At 39.0% G+C, this 26,402-nt stretch overlaps 2 protein-coding genes across 2 annotated transcripts in view; one reads left to right on the top strand and one right to left on the bottom strand.

Annotated features, from left to right (window-relative positions):
- Positions 1-1,946: 1,946 nt before the first annotated feature.
- On the top strand, positions 1,947-15,881 carry LOC120572632. Its single transcript, XM_039821953.1, has 8 exons — positions 1,947-2,056; positions 2,168-2,314; positions 5,054-5,213; positions 5,892-6,079; positions 6,297-6,452; positions 7,418-7,513; positions 9,626-9,745; positions 15,861-15,881. Exons 3-8 carry the CDS (start codon positions 5,054-5,056, stop codon positions 15,879-15,881), a joined length of 741 nt encoding a protein of 246 aa, XP_039677887.1. The 5' UTR covers positions 1,947-2,056; positions 2,168-2,314.
- LOC120572778 (zinc finger protein 420-like) overlaps positions 14,521-26,402 on the bottom strand; it is an 80,967-nt gene continuing 69,085 nt past the window's right edge. Inside the window, 3 exon segments of the mRNA XM_039822211.1 lie at positions 14,521-16,674; positions 16,677-17,568; positions 24,342-24,429. Coding sequence (XP_039678145.1) covers positions 16,193-16,674; positions 16,677-17,568; positions 24,342-24,359 — 1,392 coding nt within the window. The 5' untranslated portion in view covers positions 24,360-24,429 and the 3' untranslated portion in view covers positions 14,521-16,192.

Here is a 26,402-nt window from a genome sequence, read left to right as displayed (position 1 = left end):
TGATGTATTCCCAATGTACGCTGCAGCTGGTTTAGACAGGAAAAATGCAACCCAATCAATATCCTTCTCTTTCATACTGATTCCACTTGAGCAGTAAAAATGAGCTTCTTCATGTGAATTAAACCATGTCTGTCTGCTCTCCTAAGGTTAGGAGCCGTCTTGGAGCCGACCCCTGCTGGCGACCAGACTAGATTAGAACAAAAGGATGTTTATTCCTGTACACACTCAAAAAAATAATTCAAGGGACTTGTAAATGTAAGAGTTAAAAAAAGGTATTCTTGCTTAAAAAAAATACTGACCTTCATTATGATGAGCATTTGGGTTAACTGTATCAAAATCCATGAGTGAATCTCAAACAGCAATCTTTGTGTAAAATATACATGTAGTAAGTAAGTTTATTTAATAAAAAGAAATGATGACTTGACTGACAGATTACATTGTTTGGATATTTGTAATAATTACTGTATGTTTCAACAACATTTTTAAGAATGCACTATGAATAGCAATTAGTTTTAAGAACTACAATTATTAGACAACTCAACTTAATATTTTTGGAAACTTTGCCAAACAACTTAAAAGAACGAGTAAGCGGGTAGGAAGTGACGTCATTAACGGTTCTGGCTCAGAGAGACAACACCACCAGGGATGTAACGTGGCGGGCACAGCGACTTGACGGTCTGACTACACTCCACCGACAAGACCACAAGTAAGTAACATTTAACACAATAATAAGTTACATATATCTCGGTTACAGAAGCAGCACCTGAGCATGAAATATCAGTCGACCAACATTACTGTCACGTTGAAGTCATTCCTTGCCAAAGCTAATTTGACTTATTAGCACACTTTAGCTAGCTAGCTAGCTAGTTGAGTCTGCACGTGCTATGCGTTTTCTTCAGAAGGCTACAACTAAGCTTACATTAGCCACATTGATATTACTTACAGTTTAACATTAGTCTCTAACTTGTATAACTACAACACTTTTGCACCTTGTAGGCCTACGTTAAGTTGGAGGCAGGTCTGAAAATAAAGTATTTTTTACTTGCTCAAGTAAGTTATGTTAAAGTGACAATATGTGACGTTAGGCCCTAGCTAATTATCGAAAATATTCAGGTATTTTCAAGGTTAATGTTTATTTTTCTTTTACTTTATTCAAAATCAGACCAGGTAATATACCACAAAGGCAGTGAAAATTTGTTAGTTAAGACTGCGTTCAGCCGCGGGGGAGGGGAGCTCACAGGGGAAGGCACTCCCCGGCGGTCGAAAGCTTAGCGGGGAACGGGGTGCGATAATTGCCGGCGTGGCTACTGCCGAACGGCAAATGTGGCCGCGGACTATGATGGGTCGGGCAGCATCGGTAGTTAAGGTGGGAGGCTTCATTGCGGGAGATCCTGACGTAAATGTAGTGTTAATGAATTACAGCGATGGTCAGCCCCGCATGTGGCGGAGGCGGGCGATTGTCACTCATACATTTTTTTCCGTCTCCATGCACAATAAAAGCGAAACCTATTAAGCTCTATCATGAAGCTCAGTGTCACAGGCTGCTGCGCACAGACCCCCCACTCCTAAACCGCTGCAACTGCTCTCTCTGTCTCCCACTTCTCAATTTTTAATTAAATATGCTTTATTGCTATGGATGTCAGGTTAACTTTTCCAAAGTTTCAAGAATACAATAAAAAAGTAAAACAATATAATAATAATAATAAAAATAATAATAGAAGAAAAAGAAGAAGAAACATTTGAATTTCAATAGGGCCTTCTTTGGCCCTAAAAAGAACAGAAAAGTTATGCTTTTGCATTTTTGGGGTCTTTCTGAAGGTCAGGCTGGGCTCTGTCATAATTAACATGCCATGTTGATCTTTAAATCTCACTAATTGGAGGAAATCATAGATTGCTCTGGCAGAACGGAGCATATTCATTAATTGCAATTCATGACTTGTGTGGAAGGTTGTTCTTAAAGTTCATATCCTAAGTTCAAGAGTTGTTTTAATCCTTGCTAAATATTTTTTTTAAATATATTTTTCAGATGTGAAACAGTTGATCAAGAAAATTTGAGGTAAGTTACTGTTTTCTTAATTTTTTGTGTGGGGAAATTGTCTTTAGTCTATCAACTTTTATGGCAATAAAGGTTTGTCTCTTCTTTTTTTTTCCAACATATGCTAAACAGACAGGACAGGAATGTGTGAGAAAGAGGGGAGGACACCAACGAAGGACAACAGGCCATATTTGAACTTAGGTCACAGTGAAAAGGACTGAGCCTCACAGGACACTATCCACTAGCCACCGAGGCTCCCCGGTTTTATTCCTCTTTAAGGTAACAGCTCATGGGATGGCAGTGTAAGCTCTGTAAATTTGTCGCATCATCAAAGGGGGGACTTATTAAACACTACCGACTGAAACACTGACATTTAGGTCGTGGACATTTTCTTCCTTGTATTCATTTGAACTGTCCATGTTCTTTTAAAACTTGGGGTGGCTTACGTACACACTTGTATAGAGCTCACAAATCAGTGGAAACTGAAAATCAGCAAGAGGTCAAAGCTTTTAAATGTAAAATTTGTGACTTATGTTTTCCGAATACCAAGGATTATTTTCAACACATTAACGCTCATCTGAAAAGACTAGAAACAATAGAGTGTGTGTTTGATGGTTGTGAGTTCAAAACTAACATATATGGGACTTATGCTACACATAAAAGCCGAAAGCACCCATCCTATTTGTGTAAGGACTTAAAAGCTGATGTTATTGTAAAACTTCCGATTTCTACCAGTGTTCAACAGCATGACAACCAGTTTGCATTACTGGAATCCGTTGATGATGTGGACTTGGATGCTACTGTAGATTTGGATTGTGAAACTGAAAGCGTGTTTGTGAAAGTTATCGGCTCTCTCTTGCTTAAGTTAGAAAGTATTTATAATGTCTCTGGTAAATGTATAGATGACTTGGTGGAACAGCTTCAGTTTATCTGCACATCATCATCTCAGTATATTCCAAATTTAGTGAGAGACATTTTGACACAAAATAACTGCACTATTGATGAAAATGTTCTCAGGGATTTAGTTGAAAAATTGTGTCTCTGCAATCCTCTAAGTAAGGCTCTTGGTCCTGCTGGTCCTTTTTTTTCAAAATATAAGAGGGGGAAGTTTTTTAAAGACAACTTTCAAGTTATTGAGCCGGTTGAATATAGATTGGATCCAACTGACAACTGCACCTTTCAGTATGTACCTATTCTACAATCCTTACAGCTATTAATAAATAACAAAGACATAGCAAGTAAGATACTGACAAGACATTCAGGCAATCCATCAAAGTTTTCATCCTTTCATGATGGCAAATATTTCAAGTCAAATGAGTTTCTTGCTGATGGAGAGCTAAGGATTTCACTTATACTTTACGTGGATGATTTTGAAGTCTGTAATCCGCTTGGAACCTCGCGGAAAAAACATAAAGTGACAGCGGTGTATTGGGTACTTGCAGATGTGCCATCAGAATTGAGATCACAATTAACCTCAATTAATTTGGCACTCCTTTGTAAAGCTAATGATGTTAAAAAATTTGGCTACGAAACCGTTTTGGAGCCGCTGTTAAAAGATCTCATCACACTAGAGGAAGAAGGCATTTTCTTTCCTACCATTGGTACAAATATCAGAGGAACTGTTTTTTGTGTTGCAGCGGACAATCTTGGTGCTCATTCTTTAAGTGGCCTTGTAGAGAGCTTTACTGGGCATTACATATGTAGATTTTGTATTGGGGACCATTCAGACTATCAGCAAAAGGAGGTGCATTCAGGGGTTTTTCCACCAAAGACAAAGGAGAACTATGCTTTACATCTGCAGTCTGTAAAAGAAAACCCTGCTCTGGTACATTGTTATGGTGTCAAGAAAGCTTGTACCTTAACAGAAAATTTGAAGCATTTCCATTTTGTAACAGGGTACCCACCAGACGTGCTCCACGATCTATTTGAAGGAATAATTCCTTTGGAGTTGGCATTATGTCTTAACGAGTTTATAAAAAAGAAATATTTCACCCTTTTAGAACTGAATGAGTCAATAACTCAGTTTCCATATATTTGGACAGACAAAACTGACCACCCCCAACCTATACCACAAAATGTATCTTCTCGCAAATCTATTGGTGGGAATGCACATGAGAATTGGACACTTCTGAGATTATTACCGTTCATAATTGGTGTGAAGATACCATTCAATGAACCAGCATGGCAAGTTCTCATGACATTAAAAGATATTACTGAACTTGTAGTATCCCCTATTCATACAGAGGAAAGCATTAGCTACCTAGATACTCTAATAACGGAACACCGCCATAGAGTGTTGGATGTTTTTCCTGATCAAAAGTTAATTCCAAAGCACCATTTCTTGGAGCATTATCCTGCTATGATAAAATGCTTTGGTCCTTTGGTTTGTGTCTGGACTATGCGCTTTGAGGCGAAACATAGTTTTTTCAAGCGAGTTGTCAGATACACAAACAGCTTCAGAAATGTACTGCTATCTCTCGCCACAAAGCACCAAATGATGATGGCCTATTATTTACATGCTGATACATTAAAACCTGCATTATGTGTGAGTAAAGTGACAAGTATTCCATTGGCATTGCTCCATGAGGAAATACAGGATAGTTTTAAAAGAATGTATCCAACACACACCACAGTGGAGTTGACCAACGTAGTGTCATATCATGGAACTAAATATGCAGTGGGGATGATTTTGCCCTATGGGTGTATAGGTGGTCTACCAGATTTTGTAGAGATCTCACAGATTGTGATTGTAGGCAGTGATCTCAATTTCATTGTTAAGTTACTTAACAGCTGGTATTGGGAACATTTTAGGGGATTTGTTTTGGAGCACTCTGGGAAAGTGACCCTGCTGCAGATACAGCAACTTAGTGATACATACCCCTTGGCAGCATATTGTGTGGGAGGCAAACGCATGGTCACTTTAAAAAGACACATTGTTATCCAATATTAGGTGAAAAAGAGAAATGCCTAAGTGTCTTACTCTTACTCTAACTTCCAGTTGTGATTTATTTCATACAGATGGACCCTGTTGTTGTGAAGGTGATTATAGATCACCGTAGTGAGAAGCTCACACTTCCCTCAGGGATGCCAGACACAGTGGATCAATTGCATAAGACTGTAAAGGACACATTCAAACTTGATGAGGAATTCACCCTGCATTACCTTGATGAAGACTTTGGTGATTACTTTACACTTCATTCTACGAACGATGTTAAGCATAAGGGGACAATGAAAGTAGTAATTATTCCATCAATAGTGCTTTCACTTGCAGCTCCTGAGACTGAAAATGTGCCCAGTTGTTGCAACACCTCCAGTTTGAGTTCATCATCACAGTTGTCTTTTAGTTCTGCAGATTACCAGTCAGATAGCGTGTCATTGTCATCACAGGACACTGTCATATTAAGCCCTCAAAGGGCATCATGGCCAAATGAAATTGTCATTCCACTTTTCTCAGTTGCGACAGAGGCAGTACTGAGGAATGGCAATGAAGACTTTGCAAAAGATGGCACAGTTCTCAACAACACCTGTGTCAGGTCTGAAATCATGGAACGACTGGCTGATTACATATACAGTCACACAGCCTATCCCACAGGCCTTCAGGTTGGACAGGTTGCAGAAGCCTTAGTCAAAAAACATCCATGTCTGACTGAACTTGGGAGCCGCAATGGTTGGATCGGATGGATGTATAGCCTAAAATACAAGATGGGAAATTACAGGTCGAAGCTCAGAAATCTTGGATTTCCTGAAGTTACATGCAACTCTCTCAAAAACAAACGGCCTGGTGAGAGGAAACCAGCAAAAAATGTCAAAAAAGCACGGAAAGGAGAAGTGACTTATCTCCCACACTATCCTTCAGGAGAAAGCACTGAACACCAAGAGCAACAGCGGCTACGTATTCTGTCTGAATTGAAGAAGAAAGATAGCACGACCATCAAGGAGTTAATGGCCAGCACATTTGTGCATAGAAGACATGATGTCGTCAGTCTTCATTTGAGCGTCCAAGAGATCAAGGAGAGGTGGCCTGCCTTGTTTGACGTGTCACATGTGAGTAATTAGCATTTCTCTTACACAGAGTATAACACAAAGACATATTGGCAGAAAATGCTCAAGCTTGTAATGCTTTTGTGTCTGCAATCTAAAGCTCTTGGTCCTGATGGTCTAATTTTTTTTCTAAATATAAGCGGGGAATTTAGTGTAACTTCTGTTATTAAGACAGTTAAATAATCACAATCTCCCTGTTGTTTTTTTGTCTTTGTTAAAGGTCAACGCAGAGTTTCAAAGAATCACCACCGTAAATCTTGAGGCAAAATTCATGTCAATGTTGGACCTTTATTCCCCTAAACTGCTTTCCATCTTCCAAGCCAAGAAAGGTGCTGCTGGAGAGAGACATCGTGCAGAAATGAATACTCTGCTCCAGGTATTTCAGTTTACTCCTCTGTTTAGCTGCTGCTTTCCCCCACCTGTCTTGTCATTAAAGTGCTCATATGCTTTTTGGCTTTTCCCCTTTCCGTTATTGTTATATCTTTTTTTTGTGCATGTTATAGATTTACAAAGTGAAAAATCCCAAAGTCCACTACACACCTGACAGCAGGTAACGTTAGCCTACCGATAGCTGGCAGCTGGAGTAAACACGGTAAAGTGTTGACAGCTAAACAGTGTAAAATAGTGTCTGTATTTCACTAGAGGATTCAACACCAGTCTATAGCTGCCATTGTCTGAAAAACAACACAGATGTTGCCTTCACTTGAAATTCGCCTTGCCGAGCGTTGTGCTGCATTCAAAGTTGTTGTAAAATACCCTTTTCCCATCCAGTGGTTGTTTGTCGTTAACAGGAATTTACTGGTGAAATAAGTTGTTATTGTTATTACATTTTGATGTGTCACCTTTTTCAGCCCTTCTGAGTTTGCAGGTATGAGCTAGGTGAGCATAATGTGTTACAAAGTGATGCTTGTTTGTCTCTGAAGTAAAGGCTGGACTACAATAGAGCTGTTTGTTGCAGTTCATCAACAGTCCTTACCTAGGCACTGTCAGGGCATGCCTTCATAATCTGCTTCTGACTGGCTAGTAGTCCTTACCTAGGTACTGCGCATGTGTGACTCCCAACAAAGATGTAACAGAAGTGAGATTCCTCACTCTGTAGCTAAAACAGAGCTCAACACACAGGGTGAAAAGAGGAGCGGCAGCAATGTGCAGGACAACAAAAATATGGTGTTTTTTGAAAATTAAACCATGTAAACCTATTCTGATATAACCTCTAAATACAATTATTAATCTGGAAATGAGCATAATATGAGCTCTTTAAAATTTCTCCAGGCCATAATGTGTATAGTGAGTGAATAGTGTATCTTCTTATCATTTAAGAATACATTTTCTCCTTAACAGAGTGGAATTTCCATTCAGAAAACCAGAGAAGTTGTCATCCGATGTCTCATTGATCACCTTGGTGAAGACGTGAGTGCCTTAATCAAGAATTTTGAGGTGAGTCCAATATATGGCTTTCAGGGTTCTCCCTACAATAAATGTGTAAAGTTGAAATTGGTGCTTCCGCTAATGCATCAGTGGATTTTCTGTGTTCTTTAACCAAAGAAAGAACCCTTATTAAACTGTTGTGATTAGAAATACACAGCCATTATGTAACTTAGCTGTCCACTGAAAATGAGACTGATGTGGTTGATGTCTTAATGTGTAACCTAACATAACCTAAATACAATACAAAGCAAAATGAACCATAACTTTGTTTTTATTTTGTACAGTTTAACCCCCATTTACCTACTGCTGCACAGAGCGCTGGTCACTTGTTTATTCAAGATTTATTTATATTGACTTACCTATATTTGTATCCAGCAGGATACTATTTGCATGTTTATTTACCAACATTCAAACAAATTAAGCATATATCAGAAATAATCAACCAAAGCTAGTTAAAACAATACACAACTTACTAGTGGTGTCACGATTCTCCAAATATTCAATTACATTTTCGATTCTAAGATCACGATTCGATTCTCGATTATTTTTTAAGCACAGTTGGCTATGCCATTTTTAGACTAGACTTGTATGTAATACAATATCTGACCTTTGTTCGCAATGTACCACATTACATTGTCAAATTTAAACATTTATTAACATAATGTAACAATAACATATATTCAGTCAATTGGAAATGAGATAATTTGTCATAGTAAAAAGAAAAAGAAAAGTTTACCAACAATCCTGAGGGCAGACGCTTCGCACCACACGGAGTTTAGATAGACATTTATTGATCCTTTTGGAAATTCATCTTGCACCATACAGCTCATCAAAAAGACGGACAACAGACCATAAACAACAGACAACAACAAGACAACAGACCATAAACAACAGACAACAACAAGACCACAGACAACAGGCAACAACAAGACCACAGACAACAACAAGACCACAGACCATAAACAACAGACAACAACAAGACCACAGACCATAAACAACAGACAACAACAAGACCACAGACCATAAACAACAGACAACAACAAGACCACAGACCATAAACAACAGACAACAACAAGACCACAGACCATAAACAACAGACAACAACAAGACCACAGACAACAGACCACAGACAACAGACAACAAGACCACAGACAACAGACAACAACAAGACCACAGACCATAAACAGCAGACAACACAAGCCCCCAACGTCTTCTTCCAAGCAGCGCTGCCTGGAAGGCACTAGGATTAGGCACTTGTTTTTCAAGATTTATGTATATTGACTTACCTATATTTGTATCCAGCAGGATACTATTATTTGCATGTTTATTTACCAACATTCAAATAAATTAAGCATATATCAGAAATAATCAACCAAGCTAGTTAAAACAATACACAACTTTGAAGACGGTCGCAGCGCTGCCTTGAAGGCTTAGTTGGGGGCTGAAAACCCCGTCGAGCCAGCACAGCAGCTGAGCAGACAGATAGCAAAGAGGGCGACTCAGGCAGTCCGCTAACTTGTTGCTCTCTATAATCAATATAAGCTGCTCTGTTTAGGCGGTAAAATGTGCATGCAGGCTAAAATTCAACTGTGCGGTTTTGTTGGGCTAAAGCTATTAAGCAGAAGGAAAATCCGCTAGCTGCTAGGCTAATGTGCAATGGTAAAACAGAATATGGTACGCGCACATAGCAGAGCTTGCAAACTGACTTTTTTGTCGACAACGCGAACATTGTCAACATAACTCCAAAATACTTTCACACACTTCAGTGAAAGAGAAGGGGGCACAAGTTCTGTCGATGGGTCTCCAACATCAGTAGTTTCTATGTTTTGACTGGCTCTAGCTAAGTTACAGGAGGTTGACAGACTTGCAGCACTTCAACATGTGTGTTTTTTCCGCTTGACAAGCCGCCGGACATGACATGGAGGCGTGGCAGTATCAATGATTACATGTTTTTATTCAATATTCAAGATTGTGACTTAATTTCGATCGTAACACCCTTACAACTTACTATACAATCTTTGTACAACTGATTGATTTAGTTGTTTTGGTAATTGACTTTATTCTATTTTGGTGACATCCTGTCTGCCTGTTCTAACCAGTTGCCTTTTACAATGTCTGCAGAATGTTGATTCAGCTGTCAATGTGGAAGAAGAGCTGGCAGCACAGGTGATGGCTGTGTACCTGGTCCGGAATGAAAGTGGACAGGTCGATGATGTTGGGATCGTCATTGAAGGTTCCACTGTACTCAACCATCTTGGGGATTTCAGCAGAGCCTGTTGCTACCTGCTAGGACTGACCTATGCTTTGGATCTGAAATACCCCAAAACTCTTAAATACATTTTTGAGGTCTTTCAAAAGATGCTTGCGGAAGTGGATTCCGGAAACCTTTCAGCAAAGGTGCAAAGACTGAGAAACAATATGGTCATGTAGTTGCTGAGAGGCAGCTATTCAGATGAGAAAATGTGACTCATACCCAATTGAGCCATGTGTGGAATGCGAGAAATTACTGGACAGAAACTTTGACAATCCATTTAATCAGATGATCTCCAGGTGTGGTCAGGCTCACAGTATTGGGCATATTTCAATTTGTTTTGATTCTACGTTTACACCTTGCATTAATAAGCCTTTTCTCTTTTATTTTATTTTTTTGTTTTCATTTATAAGCCATTAAGCATCTGTTTTCAGTTTACAGGCAGTTTCCGTCTAAGTAGATGTCTATAAAATCAGTTTCACCCTGTCTGCAGACGGTGCCCTGTTGTGTAACGGTAGAATGCTAAAAAACTGTATTTTTTTTAGTGTAAATGGTTGGAGTGATGTTTTTGCATTTAACAGGTTCAGGTTGTTTTAAGTGTCTAGCAACATTGTGAATACCTTAAATGGTAAGACATTTGTCAACAGGTTAAATGACAGTTGATGGTTCAAGATAAAAAACCGCAATTTGTTGAATGGTTCAGTTGGCTCTAGTTCTTAAAGAAAAGTGGCCGAATTCTCAGGTATTGCAAAAATGTCTTGTTGTAATGAATTGTTCGCTTATTTGCACTATACGGTCAGTGATGTTGCTGCTGTTTCACATGTGCATGAGGAGCTTAAAAAAGCCAAAAAATGTCTTTCTGGCAAATGCAGTCAAATAAAATGTTCATGTTTTGTGAGATCTTGGTCATACTTAATTTTTTTTTAGGTTAATATTTATTGACATCAAGTACAAAACGTATAACTCAATGTAATAAATTGAGTAAAAGAAATAAATCCATACAACACATATTTTAAATAAATCATAGGCAAGTAGTCACTTACATCATTCTAATATTTTCAGTTTTATCTACTCACTTTCTTCTGTGCCTTCTGCTAATGTTTTCTATATGGTTTACAGTCTTTCAATTACATTTACTTAATTATATTTGGTAATTATACTAAATCAATTCATTCAGAAATGATTACAAATATTACTAAAATCTACTCATTATTTATGGTTTGTTTTACTTGATTTCCAAGCTTTGTAATCTACTTAATATTTTTGAGTGTAAAAATGTTTCACTAATTAAATTAAGTAAAGTGCAGTATTTGTTTTTAGAGTGTGTGACACCCTACATTAGTTTTTGTGACAAAAACAAAAACAAACAAAAACAAACTGTGCCAACTTGCACAACAAACCATAACAAACAGTGTTTGAGTCATGAATACGCATTGTGGAAGTAGCCTACTGTACATGCTAACGCTGCTGCAGTGATGGCTCAACCAGCGGATAGTGAGGAGATGTTTGCTGTATGTGACGAAAAATGTAGCCTAAAAAATCACTTAGAGCACCTCTTATGTCCAAATATTGCTTCCCAGATAATGTGATGTTCAGGCTGTAAAACTGAAGTAATTTCAAGGGCTGAAAATATGAAGACATAGGATTTGAACAGAAATATTTTACAGGCCTTGGTTTAGGGACATATTCTTGATATAGACAAGGTTTGAACAAAATCTGAGACAGTGAAACAACAACAACCTGTAATTCCATTATTACCCAGAAGACTCTGATAGTGCACCTGCTGGTAAATAGCCTATATTAATTGAAATTGTTTTTTACTTCATTGCCAAGACATATACATTTATCTACTGGAATAGAGCAGTATAAATTGAAAGGACAACCTGCCGGCAGCGATATTACGAATCCCACTATGGCCACGCCAAGACCCGCCCTTCAACACCATTTATTGGCCAGGTGTCCATGATGCTTACGCAAGGTAGCGTAACCGTGACCAATCGGCTATCCTAACCTTAACTTCTCAGGTGAAAATGCCTTACCCCAACCAATCGAGCTGCTTCCTAGGGCGGGTCTTGGCGTGGTGGCAGATAGTAGTCACACATGCACAAGCGAGCAGTTTTAATTTTCTCCAACATTTTATTTCTCCATCTAATAAACGAACTATTCAGTAAGTTAGGTATTTGTTGTGACAGAAATACAGTTACAATTTCAAGCATTTTCAAGCATTTTATTCAAAATTCAAGCACTTTTGAAACCTTGAAAACACATCCAAATTCAAGCATTTTCAAGGATTTCAAGCACCCGTACGAACCCTGGGGCTAACAAACACATAAATAGTGGCGCACACACCAACCACCAGCCTACCTTATGTTTACTGCTAACGCATGCTAATTAATTAGCTAGTCAGAGAGAAAAGAAATCACAGGAAACAAAGTATACTTTCACCTGTCCGGAAGGCTCTGACAAACTTTCCGCAGACAGCTGTAGGCGTGTACTGGTGTTAATGTTCTGTGCATTGTCGGACACATGCAGTCACTTTCCTGAAACCACTTGCGGAACCGACACAAGTCCACAGCGGCCCGTGGCGTGAATGTCTGAGCCTGCAGGTTATCAGCTGTGTGTCTGCCTGGTATACTCTTGGACAGCAGATTTAGTTCGCCGGTCCTCATGAATATAATTTAGTTGTATGTGTCACGTAGCTCTCCACAAGCAGAAAAAAGAGGAGCTTAAAATGCAACTTGGGATTTGATCTTGTGATCTGGACGGGAAGGATAACTCTGGGAGTTGGAAGGGCTATGTCGCGATTCTGCCTTCTCACATCGTTACAGCATAAAAACTGTTACTGACATCTCTAATAATAATAATAGAAAACCTGTTTGTAAAGTAAATAAAATAAATTGACATGAGTCAAAAAGTCACATTATACAAACAATACCGCTGTTTTCAAATTGACCTTAGAAGAAGTCACTGTTCTCTACACTGAGAGCACACCACAGACTTACGTCCACCTTCCTCCAGCTCTGACGAGCAACTGAAACTAACAGTCTATGTAGGCCTGAAGTACGCCACTGAAATTGGAACATACCAACACGACAGTGAAATACAGGGTTGGCTCAGGTGAGTAGACAATAAAAGCTTAATACAGCCACAATTCTCATATCTATAATGCTAGATTACAATTAAAAATTTCAAGCTAACCTGTGACAAAGCCACAAGATCTATTGACAGCTAATAAATTAGTAACTCAAACTCCGGGTAACTTCCTGTTGCCCCAGAAGTCATAGCATCATTTACACCCGAGGATTGCAGCAAACTTTCCTTTACACACAACGAGCAGACGCCAGTAAGACACAAAGCTGATATGTTACTCTCTGTTACCTTTTAAACTCAATAAACAGACATGTAGTTAACAAAGACATTTGTGGTGCATGGTTAGTATAAGCTGACATGTTTGTGAAGTAAATGGTATGGTTTTAAACAATTAGAGAATGAGGAACTGATGGTTGTAGCTATAGTATATAAATCACTGCAGTATTGGATGTTAAATATGTGCACAAGAACGCTATGGGATTACTGTGGGGAATTTGATGAATGGCTAGGTTAACAGATGATTTGAAAACAGTGTGAAAATTAACAGCATTATATTATAACAGCAACATATACAGTTAATCTTTGCACTCAGCTATGCGCCCCGTCACACTCCTCCACAGTGACACTGAACGGTTTCTTGGATCAAACTAAAATCGGCACCTTCAACTCCTATAATAAAACATGTTCTTTTCAAATAATAGTAATAATAATAATAATAATAATAATAATAATAATAATAATAATCACATTATCTACCAAGAGATTAATCAAGGAAATACCTTTATTTATTTATTTATTCCATTAGCAAGTAAGCAAGCACATTTTAAAAACAACAATGTTACATTTATGAAACATTAAGTAAAAAAAGAAATACTAAGGAAACCCTCAAAGGGCATGCTGGGTAAATTTATTCAGCGATAGGTGAAGATAGATATACATAAAATAGATTAAAAACATAAAAAACTAAAAATTATAAAAACTTAAAAAATATAAACCCATCCCTCCAAAGTCCAGTTTTGGGACCAATACACCACGCCAATCTTCCACCAAACTGTCAATTTAAAGTTTTGTTTGAATCAGACTTCCTGTATCCTGATAATTAATTTTTGTTTTATGAAATACTATTTTTTAGGGGTGTGACGAGACACTCGCTCACGAGACAAGACGAGACACGAGATTGGGGTCACGAGAGCGAGACGCGATTTTAACACTAATTTAAAGAAAACTTCAGTTAAGAAATATGACTTGGAAAAATAGTCTTTACTCAGAGAACCAAGGTTACAAGCTAGGGGTGTGACGAGACGCTTACTCCACGAGACGAGACACATCACGAGAGATTGGGTTCACGAGAACGAGACGAGATTTCTCGTCGAGGTGAAAAGTTGTCTCGTGAGGCGATGTGATGGAGCGTGGAATTACTATTGAAGATCCCCCTGCCACTTTTAAATCATTTGTGTGGCAACATTTTGGTTTTCCTGCGGAAATAATAAACGGCGAAAGAGTGACAGACAAGACGAACACAATATGTAAACATTGTAAGAAAGAAATGCCGTATACCGCGGCTAACACGAGCACTATGCAAAAACACTTACAGCACCACCACAGCTCTCTACTAACTAACTAGTTAGTAGTACGGCATTTCTTTCTTACAATGTTTACATATTGTGTTCGTCTTGTCTGTCACTCTTTCACTCTTTTCACCTCGACGAGAAATCTCGTCACGCGAGATCTCGTAAAACGAGATCTCGTCACACCCTTACTATTTTTGTATTACGTACTGCAGTAGAATTACCCTAACAGGTAATAGTGATCGGACCAAACAGATCAAGAGGAACAGCTGATCTTCTGATTAATCTTTGTGACTTATGTATTCACTACAATGTCTTTTTGTTCCAATATATACCTCTGCTTGCTTGTATTGCGATTGCAGAACAACTTGTCAAACATTTAGAGTTTGAACACAAACACTAAAGAGAACAAGAAGATCTGATTAAATAAATCTGCAGAACCAGAAGTCGTCTATGAAAACCCCTGCAGAACTGCTCAGAAACCCTGTTCTTAGCATGAAGCATGCACAGACTACTTGACCTGGCCTCAACTTGAGTCCAACTACAATTTCAAAGTTGCGCCACCAGACATTTTGCAGTGAGAACAACTTATCACAAGAAACTTAATACAATTAGTTGAAGTAACTCCTTTAACAAAGTTGACATTGTCATTACATATTTATTTCTTCAATTTCATTGAAAATCAAAGTAAGATGAGCAATTTCAAGTTCTCGTTTTTACAGTGAACAAAACTCAACAGATCTAAAACCACATTCAGAGACAGAAAATACAAAGAGTTAATATAAAATGTAAAATATAGATTATTAAATGTAAGGTACACAAAGTAAGAAAAGATGTTAAACTACAAATAATAAATGGCAGATTGCGTCAAGTAGAGCAGTGCAGAAGGAGCTCAGTCCTCCGAGTCAGGAGATAAAGTAAGGGAGTGAACGAGTTCTAGGAAGGGGTTCCATGTCTCTAGGAATGTCGTGATAGAGCCTTTCAGAGAATATCTGAGCTTCAAACTGTCGAGCACCTCTTTAATCCAAAGGTCACGTGTGGGGGGGTGGGAGAGCTTCCAGTTGAACAAGATAGGTCTCCGGGCTAGCAGAGATGTAAATGCGTCCGGCAAAAATAGAAGCTCTGTGTATCTGCTGCGGACCGCCGGAGGAACGCAGCCGTTCTGCTGTCAGTGGAAATACACACATTGACTTGAATGGAAACCTGATGACTCCGCCGCCGTTACGTAGCCATTACGTAGCCATTACGTAGCCAGTGGAAATTGGGGGTTAGACGTTCCCTGTAAAGGATAGGGTCTGGGCCAGCTGTGTGTTTGACATCGATGTCCTTTATTTCCGGCCGTTCAGGACATTTCGCCTCTTTTTAAATTAGAAACACAGAAAATAAGCTATCCTCTGACACAAGCTTTAGAAGCCTCCCATAATACGCCTCTGTTTGTGTCCGACAGGTCATTCAGCTCAAAGAATAGAGTGATTTGAGAGTTTAAGAATCGCTTATAGTAATCCTCCACTAGTAGAGAGGAATTAAACCTCCACTGCTTGAAGGGGTTAGAGTGAGCACGAAAGTAGAGATCAAGGGAGGTTGGGGCGTGGTCTAATTATATGATACTATGGTAGTCGCTGGATTTAAAAGGCTGGCCAAAATGACGGTGTGTTTTGCAATTTTTTTTGACCAACTCGGGGAGGCAGTCAGTCCAACTGCCTTTTCTGCCGAAGGTTAGCTGTCAGGTTGGTGTGTCCGAGCCTTTAAACTTGTTAAACCGCCTCGTAGTAAACATGTTCACAACGGGGCAGTATGATAGCGCTGTTGATGAGATTTAAGGTGACTACTCTGAGAAAACGTTTTCCCACATTGTTCACAGCTGTACGGCTTCTCTCCAGTGTGAATGCGCTGGTGAGATTTAAGGGTATCACCACGAGAAAATGTTTTTCCACATTGTTCACAGCTATACGACTTCTCTCCAGTGTGAATGCGCTGGTGTTGTTTAAGGTTCTCACTATGAGAAAAGGTTTTTCCACATTGTTCACACCAGTACGGCTTTTCTCCAGTGTGAGTGCGCTGGTGAGATCTAAGGTTACTACTCTGAGAAAAACATTTCCCACATTGTTCACAGCTGTAGGGCTTCTCTCCAGTGTGAATGCGTTGGTGTACTTTAAGTTCACTACTCTGAGAAAAAGTTTTTCCACATTGTTCACAGCTGTACGGCTTCTCTCCAGTGTGAGTGCGCTGGTGAGATTTCAGGCTGCCACCATGAGAAAAGGTTTCCCACATTGTTCACAGCTGTACGGCTTCTCTCCAGTGTGAATGCGCTCGTGAGATTTAAGATCACCACTCTGAGAAAAGGTTTTCCCACATTGTTCACACCAGTACGGCTTCTGTCCAGTGTGAATACGCTGATGGTGAGATTTAAGGGCACCACTTTGAGAAAAAGCTTCCCCACATTGTTTACAGCTGTACGGCTTCTCTCCAGTGTGAGTGCGCTGGTGAGATTTAAGGTTACTACTTTGAGAAAAGGTTTCTCCACATTGTTCACAGCTGTACGGCTTCTCTCCAGTGTGAATGCGCTGGTGAGATTTAAGGTTACTACTTTGAGAAAAGGTTTCTCCACATTGTTCACAGCTGTATGGCTTCTCTCCAGTGTGAATGCGCTGGTGAGTTTTAAGGTCTCCCTTTTGTGTGAAAGCTGCCCCACATTTACCACAGCTGTAAGGCTTCTCTCCAGTGTGAATGCGTCGATGGTTTTCTAGGTTACTCTGTTGTCTGAAAGATGCCCCACATTGATCACAGCTATATGGCTTCTCTCCAGTATGAATGCGTTGATGTGTTTTAAGGGCAACCTGGTGTGTGAAAGCTGCCCCACATTGATCACAGCTGTACGGCTTCTCTCCAGTGTGAATGCGTTGATGGCTTTTTAGGTGTCTCTGTAGTGTAAAAGCTGCCCCACATTGATCACAGCTGTGAGGTTTGTCTCCAGTGTGAATGCTTTGATGTGTTTTTAGGTTACTCTGTTGTGTGAAAGTTGCCCCACATTGATCACAGCTGTACGGCTTTTCTCCAGTGTGAACTCTCTGATGAATCTTTAAATATCCTGATGTTGTGAAGGATTTGTCACAGTACTGACAGTGGTGACGTTTTTCTCCTCTTCCTCTCGGTTTCTGTCAACAGACAGAAAAACGGAGAGAGTTAGTTAGTGAGGTGCCATACTGTAGCGATCTATCTTAAACTAGAAACAACATTTAGAGCATGTCTATGGAACATAGTTTGACTGATGCATTACATTTCTTAATTATCTGCCGACATTCCCATTATCGATTTGCATTATGGGAAATGTAAGATCCAGTGTTGGTTAGTTTGTGATAAATAAACTACTTTTGACTAATATATGTTTGGCCTCCTTTTTGTTGCAGCAGAGCTTTCTGCTGTGCTCTGTATTAAAACTGCTGAGCATCACTGATGCCACTGACAAACACAGGCGCAAATGTCATGATCATGGATGTTTAAAAGAAGAGCTTCGATGTATGGAAAGGTTCTCAGTCATCCAGGATATAGTATCCAAGAAAGGTTCAAATCAAGGGCAACTGGACTTGGTTTAAGGTTGTTGAAGACATTTTGTCTAGCACAAAAAGATAAGCTCAAAAGACATAGTTGTTTTTTTTGTTCCTAAAAAGGATCAATAAATTGTTTGGGGGTGTATCAGACCACGCATAATTTATCCAATCAGTACACCATTGTATGTGTGGCCTCAGGAGTGGCCCTAGATCAAACAATTCAAATTTGGTAAATATCGCATGGGCAGTTCATATAGAGATATATACTTTTGGTATCTGTAGCACACCCTAATGGCCAAAGTCTCAGAGTGGGATAAAAAAACTCAGGATTCACATTGATAGTATTTGATTTGGACAAGATATGTAAGGTTTGTTTGGGTCTCTGGCTACAAAAATTCAAAAAATTCCTTTTTGTAACTTCAGCATTTGTGAACCAAACTAAATTTATTTGGTAAATATTTGTAACAGTAATCTCAAGATGCTATATGCAAAGTTTCAAGCAGTTCGGTCAGAAAACCCAGGATGAGTTTGAAAAGTATGTTTTGCATATCCACGCATCCCTTGATTGAAACTAAATCACTAGACGTTGGCCACATCCATTTGGGGTTGGGATTTCTTTTACAAAATTGCGTGCCCTGACAGTACCTAGTTAAGGACTACTAGCCAGTCAGAAGCAGAGTATGAGGGCCCTGACAGTAGCTAGGTAAGGACTACTAGCCAGTCAGAAGCAGAGTATGAGGGCGGGCCCTGACAGTACCTAGGTAAGGACTACTAGCCAGTCAGAAGCAGAGTATGAGGGCGGGCTCTGACAGTACCTAGGTAAGGACTACTAGCCAGTCAGAAGCAGAGGATGAGGTAGGCCTGTCACAATAACAAATTTTGCTGGACGATAAATTGTCCCCGAAATTATTGCGATAAATGATATTGTCGTTCTGAGACCATTTTCATCTAATATAATAATAATGGCATAATAATTCAGGTACATCTGTTCAAAGATCAATAAAATTATTTCTAAATAATATTTAACTCTGGAACTGGAAGACATTTTAAATATCCACAATATGTCTTTGATCTCTTTAGTATGTCGTCTTTCACGCTGATGGACAGTTGTGGAATTGCAGTTTGTGACACGCATGTTCTCCAGGTAATTCGTACTGGCTGTCAAATGTTTGCAGCATTGGTCGAGCGTTTGTGCGATAGACTACAGAGTCTGCACTATATTTAACAATTATTTATTAAATACTAATTATTAAATGATATATAATTAATAAATTATATCTATCTATGTGGCTATCTGCCACATGGCGATTAAATGTTTGTACCAAAATAGTTCTGTTTTTCAGTCTTCATTTTGGCAAAGGTGCGGCTACTTCTTCTGCTCCTCTGTTATCTGCAGGTCGGAGCTTCGCGGGGGCAGGCCGACCAACACACACACACACACACACACACACACACACACACACACACACACACACACACACACACACACACACACACACACACACACACACACACACACACACACACACACACACACACACACACACACACACACAAGCCATCACATCACTTCTGTTTACTGATAGCTATCATTTACCTCAGGCTAATTCATTAGCTATAAGTGCCGATTTTTGGCAGCCAGCCTTCCAAAAGAAAGCACAATGAAATTAAATAACCGATCATTAGCCGTTGACCTACAAGCGGACAGCCGTTTATGTCCGAGCCTGTCTCCACCTCCTCCTCCCCCTGCAGGTTGTCAGCTGTGTGGTTTGGAATGAAAGGGAGAAAACAGGACGCCAAGTAACATGGCGCCTTAACTGCAAAGTGCTGCGGGAAACCCTGCTCCAACAACTAGCATTTTCTCTGTCTCGCTCTCCACCAGGAGTCCCGACACAAAGACCATCTGACTGACAAGAGGGTTCAATCCTTGTTATGCTAAGGAACCAAGAGTGGTCATCCAGTCTCTTTGGTATAGAGAGACAGAGAGAGAGAAAGAGAGACAAGGAAAACAAACAAGCATGCAAATGGAAATTATTGCGTCCAGAAATAATAATAAAAAGCAAAAAATGTTATCGTACCATTAATTAATTTATTTATCTACTATCGCGACAGGCCTAGTATGAGGGCATGTCCTGACAGTACCTAAAGGTAAAGGTACTTTATTGTCACATACACATAAGTGTAGTGAAATTCATTCTCTGTATTTAACCCAGTGTTTCTCAACGGGGGGCATTCAGAAGATGATGGGGGGCGCTGGAAGCAATATTTTGGAAAGGGGGGCGTTGAGGTGCCCTTGGGGGGCGTTTGTTTGAAAGCTAGTTTAAACCAAAGATTCCCAATAACAATACATGTTTACACTTAAACCACTTGCAAAAAGCAGAGGTCTGCAACATTAAGACCTGCCAGTTCACGGCACTGCGACTGGACGAGACATCATAACTCTTCTCTTCTGCGCTTCCGTCAGGTTATTTTTGGCGCAGCTCCGTGCTGCCTTCACGGAAACGGGACGTCAGAGCATCGTCTTAAATGAGCTCCGTACTTCAGTGTGAAGCTGCGTTCAGATAAAAAAAAAAAAAACAATCGCCGCAGGGTGGTGCGACATCCTGTTGTGTTCTTTAACCCCCCCCCCCAATTTAGACTTTATATTTCACAGTAACGTTTTTTCATCAGATCGTTTAGAGAGCACATTTCCTACTGTAGGTGATAGCAAACCTAGACTCTTCTAACCTAGACTCTTCTAACCTAGTCTCTTCTAACCTACACTCTTCTAACCTAGACTAGACTCTTCTAACCTAGTCTCTTCTAACCTAGTCTCTTCTAACCTAGTCTCTTCTAACCTACACTCTTCTAACCTACACTCTTCTAACCTACACTCTTCTAACCTACACTCTTCTAACCTAGACTAGTCTCTTCTAACCTAGTCTCTTCTAACCTAGACTCTTCTAACCTACACTCTTCTAACCTACACTCTTCTAACCTACACTCTTCTAACCTACACTCTTCTAACCTACACTCTTCTAACCTACACTCTTCTAACCTACACTCTTCTAACCTACACTCTTCTAACCTACACTCTTCTAACCTACACTCTTCTATAATCTCTTCTAACCTAGTCTCTTCTAACCTAGTCTCTTCCTAATAAGTCTCTTCTAACCTAGGTCTTCTAACCTACACTCTTCTAACCTACACTCTTCTAACCTACACTCTTCTAACCTACACTCTTCTAACCTACACTCTTCTAACCTACACTCTTCTAACCTACACTCTTCTAACCTACACTCTTCTAACCTACACTCTTCTAACCTAGTCTCTTCTAACCTAGACTCTTCTAACCTAGTCTCTTCTAACCTACACTCTTCTAACCTAGTCTCTTCTAACCTAGTCTCTTCTAACCTAGTCTCTTCTAATCTACACTCTTCTAACCTAGTCTCTTCTAACCTAGACTCTTCTAATCTACACTCTTCTAACCTAGTCTCTTCTAACCTAGTCTCTTCTAACCTAGTCTCTTCTAAGCATCAACAAAGGGCTCTCACCAACTTTCAAAGGTTGTAAACTTATTTCCATTCGGAAGTAAATCCTTCCGCTTTTACTCCTTGATAAGTGCTTGTTTTCCGTTGGAACAATTCGATTATAGATTTAGATTTGAATGAAAAATAGATTTGAATGTTAAATTGCTAGCTGTTTCTGATTGGCTACTGTTAGTGTTTGTTTACCTAATTAAAGTTTGAATGTTACATATCTAGTCGTTCTGATTGGCTGCTGTTACCTAATTTAAATTGAATGTCAAATAGTTTTTAAACACCTGTAAATATAATTTCTCTTCACATGGTTTATTTGATACCTGTGGTACTAATAAATATTGTTTGTCATTCAATCATGTGATTTTTTGATTATTTTTTATAACAATAGTAACAACAATAATGACAGTTATGACAGTAGCTAGATAAGGACTACTAGCCAGTCAGAAGAAGAGTATGAGGGCGTGCCCTGACAGTACCTAGGTAAGGACTACTAGCCAGTCAGAAGCAGAGTATGACGGCTTACCTTGCTTGCAGCTATGCAAGTGTGTTATAAAGTGACACACCTTAATTTACGGAAAAACTCCCCAAATTTGGTGCAGATATCAAAACTTGTGAACATTTGGAGATTGTACCGCAATTACGTTGAGGAGTATTTAGCCGGCTCTGTAGCGCCCCCTAATGCATGAAAGGCTTTAATTTGGACATAGTTAAGACGATATTCACGAATTATGGTAAACACATTACTCTTATCATTTCTGACATATTTTCAATTTACTTAAATTAACTCCAAAAGTTATCCATTATGAATTCTATGCATTTTTCATGTATTTCACCCAAATAGTTTCGAACTAGGGGGTATATATCGAAGTTGTCTCATTTTTGGTTGTTTTAATCTTCTGACTAATATGACCTTAATTTGCAAAGAAGTTTTTGATAACTCTAATGATGATGTCATAGGTCATGTGAAAACACACTATTTTAGGCCCTTTACATATATGGGACTTTTTTAAACTCTAAGAGGATTCAGCAAATCTGTCTCAAGTTTTATCAAAGCTTTATTAAAGCGTCTTTGAGTTCCATGTAAAGCGCTATATAAAACTTATGTATTATTATTATTATTATTATTATTATTATTATTATTATTATTATTATTATCATCATCCGCAGCATGTCAAGACTTTCATGATGCCAAATAGGTTTTGCATTTTTGTAGGATGGAGTTTGCGTGGCGGCCATTTTGTGCAATCGCCATTACACAGGAAACTTCACTTTACTTAATCTGCCTAAAACTTGACATGCTGGATAAGATTTGAGGCCTGGGACCTCATTTATAAAACCTGTTACGCAAGAAAAAGTTGCGTGAAGCAGGGTGAAATTTGTCGTTGCAACATTCCTTGCAATAGTCTTGATTTATAAAGAATTTCCATACGTAAACATTTTCCCAGTTTTCCGAAAACCTTTTGACCGTGCGTGTGGTCGGGCGTAATGCTCCGATGGTATGCCTGTTTTCCGAACCTAGCCCAGTTTTTGTTTTCCTGAACCCAACAGTCCCGTTGTTGCTAAACCGACCCAGAGCCGGTCGCGGAGAGGATCCTCCCACACCGTGCAGCGCTGCTCTCCCCGTGAAATGTGGTGTTTGTTTGATATGTATCTGTGTGTGTGTGTGTGTGTGTGTGTGTGTGTGTGTGTGTGTGTGTGTGTGTGTGTGTGTCTATGTGTGGTCGTGTCTGATTGTAGGTGTCTGTCTGCACCTGCTATTCCCACACAGTTACCAAATTGTTACATTTCGATTAAGTTCTAAGAAATAAGCACCAATAATGATCCAAAATCTTGTTTCTATTTTTTACCTTTATAATAATTGAATTAACATTCTGACTTTTTTTGCGCACAAAATCTTTCAGAATAGAATCTACGCACAGTTTTATAAATGAGGCCCCTGGAGACATCTACATGCTAATATTTAGTCATGGTCATTAGGCCACCTGCTGGCAACAGGACATCTTAAGTTGCACACATAATCCGAATCAGATACTGTTAATCCATGTACATAGTTCATAAAATACTACATGAATTAATGCATGCTTCTTCATGCATTAAGTCATGCATGATTCATGATAATTCTACATGTGGAGGAGACACCGGGCCTGACCAGAGATAAGAAGACATCTTAGTATCTCTTTGTATGACTGATCAGTGAATAAATCCTGGTCAGGAGCAGGCTAACTGCTGTGACTGATCAGTATTATGAAGAAGACATGAACATCATTAATGAATGAGAAATCATGATGATTCATAATAATTGATGCATTAATTAAGGTATTTTTCCTGCATTAAGTCATGCATGAGATACTATTAATCCTTGTATATTACTGATAGTTTATCAAGTACTACATTCATTAATTCATGTTTTTAATGGACCCTTATTATAAAGTGTTACCAGTCATTAAACAAGCTGTTCTTTAATGTCTTTTTGTGCTTGACAGCCCTAATTTAAATACATTTTTAAATATGCTGAAAATTATCCAATATGTAATAATAATAATAATAATAAAGTCAATCAATCAATATTAATGCTGCATTGTTGTGGCCTTCCAGTTTATTTTGGGGAAACTATTCTTCTGTTTCTTGCTATCATTTGACTGAACTGTTGAAATACTAAGGTTTTTTGCTTGATTGATTTATTAGACAGTAACAGAAATAAATGCATAACAAAATGCCAACACAGTGACATTGTACATTTATCAGAACTGTCGAGGATAACCAAGAAAGTTACAAGGTTGATATCTAAAGTAAAGAGGAGATCCATGGAGCATCCAATGACTAAACTAATACAAACACTTGGAGTCAAAGTGATCTCACCTTTTGTGGAGAACTCATTCTTGTTCTTCAGGGGGAACTAATTCAGACGGACGTCCTGAAGTCAGAAGGGTCTCGTCCCACAGATGAGCTGTGAAGACAACAACCAGAGACACACCATGAGACAGGAGACACTCCACACTAGAACATCACTATACTCATATACTATCAGCTGATCAACACACAGAGACACACCATGAGACAGGAGACACTCCACACTAGAACATCACTATACTCATATACTACATGGTCCTTATTTATATATTTTATACTGTCCAACCAGTAGAACATGTCCTGTCCTGTAGACATGGTCCTTATTTATTTATTCATGTTGGAGTAGTCCAATATGACCGTCAATTTGTGTTGTAATAAAACTTATTTAATTTGTTATGAATCTATTTTGACGTGTTTTCACGTAACTTTTGTAATCTTACATACGTTTAAAAATATCGATATCGCAATATCACATTTTGTCAATATTGGGCAACCCTAAAATGTATGTAAACATTAGGGGCACTGGCCAATAACATTCCCCTAGAAAGAGTAGACCTAAACAACTGGTGCCTTTACTCGCTCCCCCTTAGAGCAGATCATTTCAACATCATCTCGGCCTCCTCTGCGCTCTGATTTACAGCCTCTTGTCTTCTAAAAGCAACCGGCACTGGCGTTGCTTTTTCATTTTATTAACCCTCACAGTACGCTGACATCGTCCACGACGTCACACGGCACCTCCGATTAATATTTAGATAACTTTATGAAAGTTTTAATCGATCTTCTTAGCTTTTTGCTGGAAAAAAGGGTAACGAGCTAGGCATCACGGGGGTGTCTTTGGTGTCTTCGTAGCCTTTCCAGAAGGTTTTCTATCCAGCCTTGAACTTGTGCTTCTTTTCAGAGTTGTTCAGCAATAAATCCAAACTCTTACATCCAACATTTATCCACTCGATGTCCATCATTTATCTCATTTTCGGTCATTTCTTCCGCTGGCTTCTTGCCGTCTTCTTGCCGTCTTCTCCTGCTAATAGCTAACGAGCTAGGCATCACGGGGGTGTCTTCGGTGTCTTCGTAGCCTTTCCAGAAGGCTTTCTATCCAGCCTGGAGCTCGTGCGTCTTTTCGGAGTTGTTCAGCAATAAATCCAAACGCTTACATCCAAGATTTATCCACTCGAGGTCCATCATTTCTCGTTTCGGTCATTTCTGCCGCTAGCTCTGTGCTCCGTATAGTATAAATCTCCCATGATGCTTTGCAAGACAGTGTTTACGTTTTCAACCAATGGGAAGGGAGGTCCGTCACACAAAGACTATAGAGAGTGGAAAAGATAGATCACTCCAGGCTGTTCCGAGCGAGAACAAAGAGTAAAGTGAAAAAGAGAGATAATTCCAGTCTATTTCAGGGAACAATGGCGTCACTGTTTAGATATTTGGGATACTTTTGGGCCTTTTCTGAAGAAATGTAAATAGTTTGTCATTTATATGAGTTATAACGTTCATTATGTTTATTTTTACACTGGATGACTCCAAATATATAGGAGAACTGTTTGTGTAGCATTGCTGTGTGTGTGATATCAATACATTTGACATTAATATTTTGATTATTGGCAAAAGCCTCTGGACTTTTTTTGAAAAAAAATTATATATTTTGTCAACTGTATAAGTTGTACTGTTTATTTCTTCACAGTTTGACACCCAAGACATATGGGAACTGATTTAGACAGGAGATTGGCTTAGCTTTTATTGTTCTGTGTGTGATATCAATAAATATCTGTGAGAATAATTTTCCGTTTTATTTATTTATTTGTTTTTAAGGTCATACAACCTTTTTTTAACATTCAAGTGACCTGACTACAGCTCAAATATTCTAATAGCCACGTTTTTCCTGAAAAAAAATGATGTACATTAATTGACTGTAGACAACAGGGTTGATGTTTTACAAGCTTATTTAGAAAATAAAACCAGACGGAAAAGGAATTGTAAAAATGGCCTCATGGCTCTGAGGGTTAACATGTCCCAGCATGCATAGGGCTTGAGGCTAAGATTGTGTTTAACTAGTGTATTGTGTTAAGTCAT

This window comes from Perca fluviatilis, chromosome 14 (assembly GCF_010015445.1).
Source record: "Perca fluviatilis chromosome 14, GENO_Pfluv_1.0, whole genome shotgun sequence".
NCBI classification, from domain to species: domain Eukaryota; kingdom Metazoa; phylum Chordata; class Actinopteri; order Perciformes; family Percidae; genus Perca; species Perca fluviatilis.
This window is presented reverse-complemented; position numbering and strand designations above follow the sequence as displayed.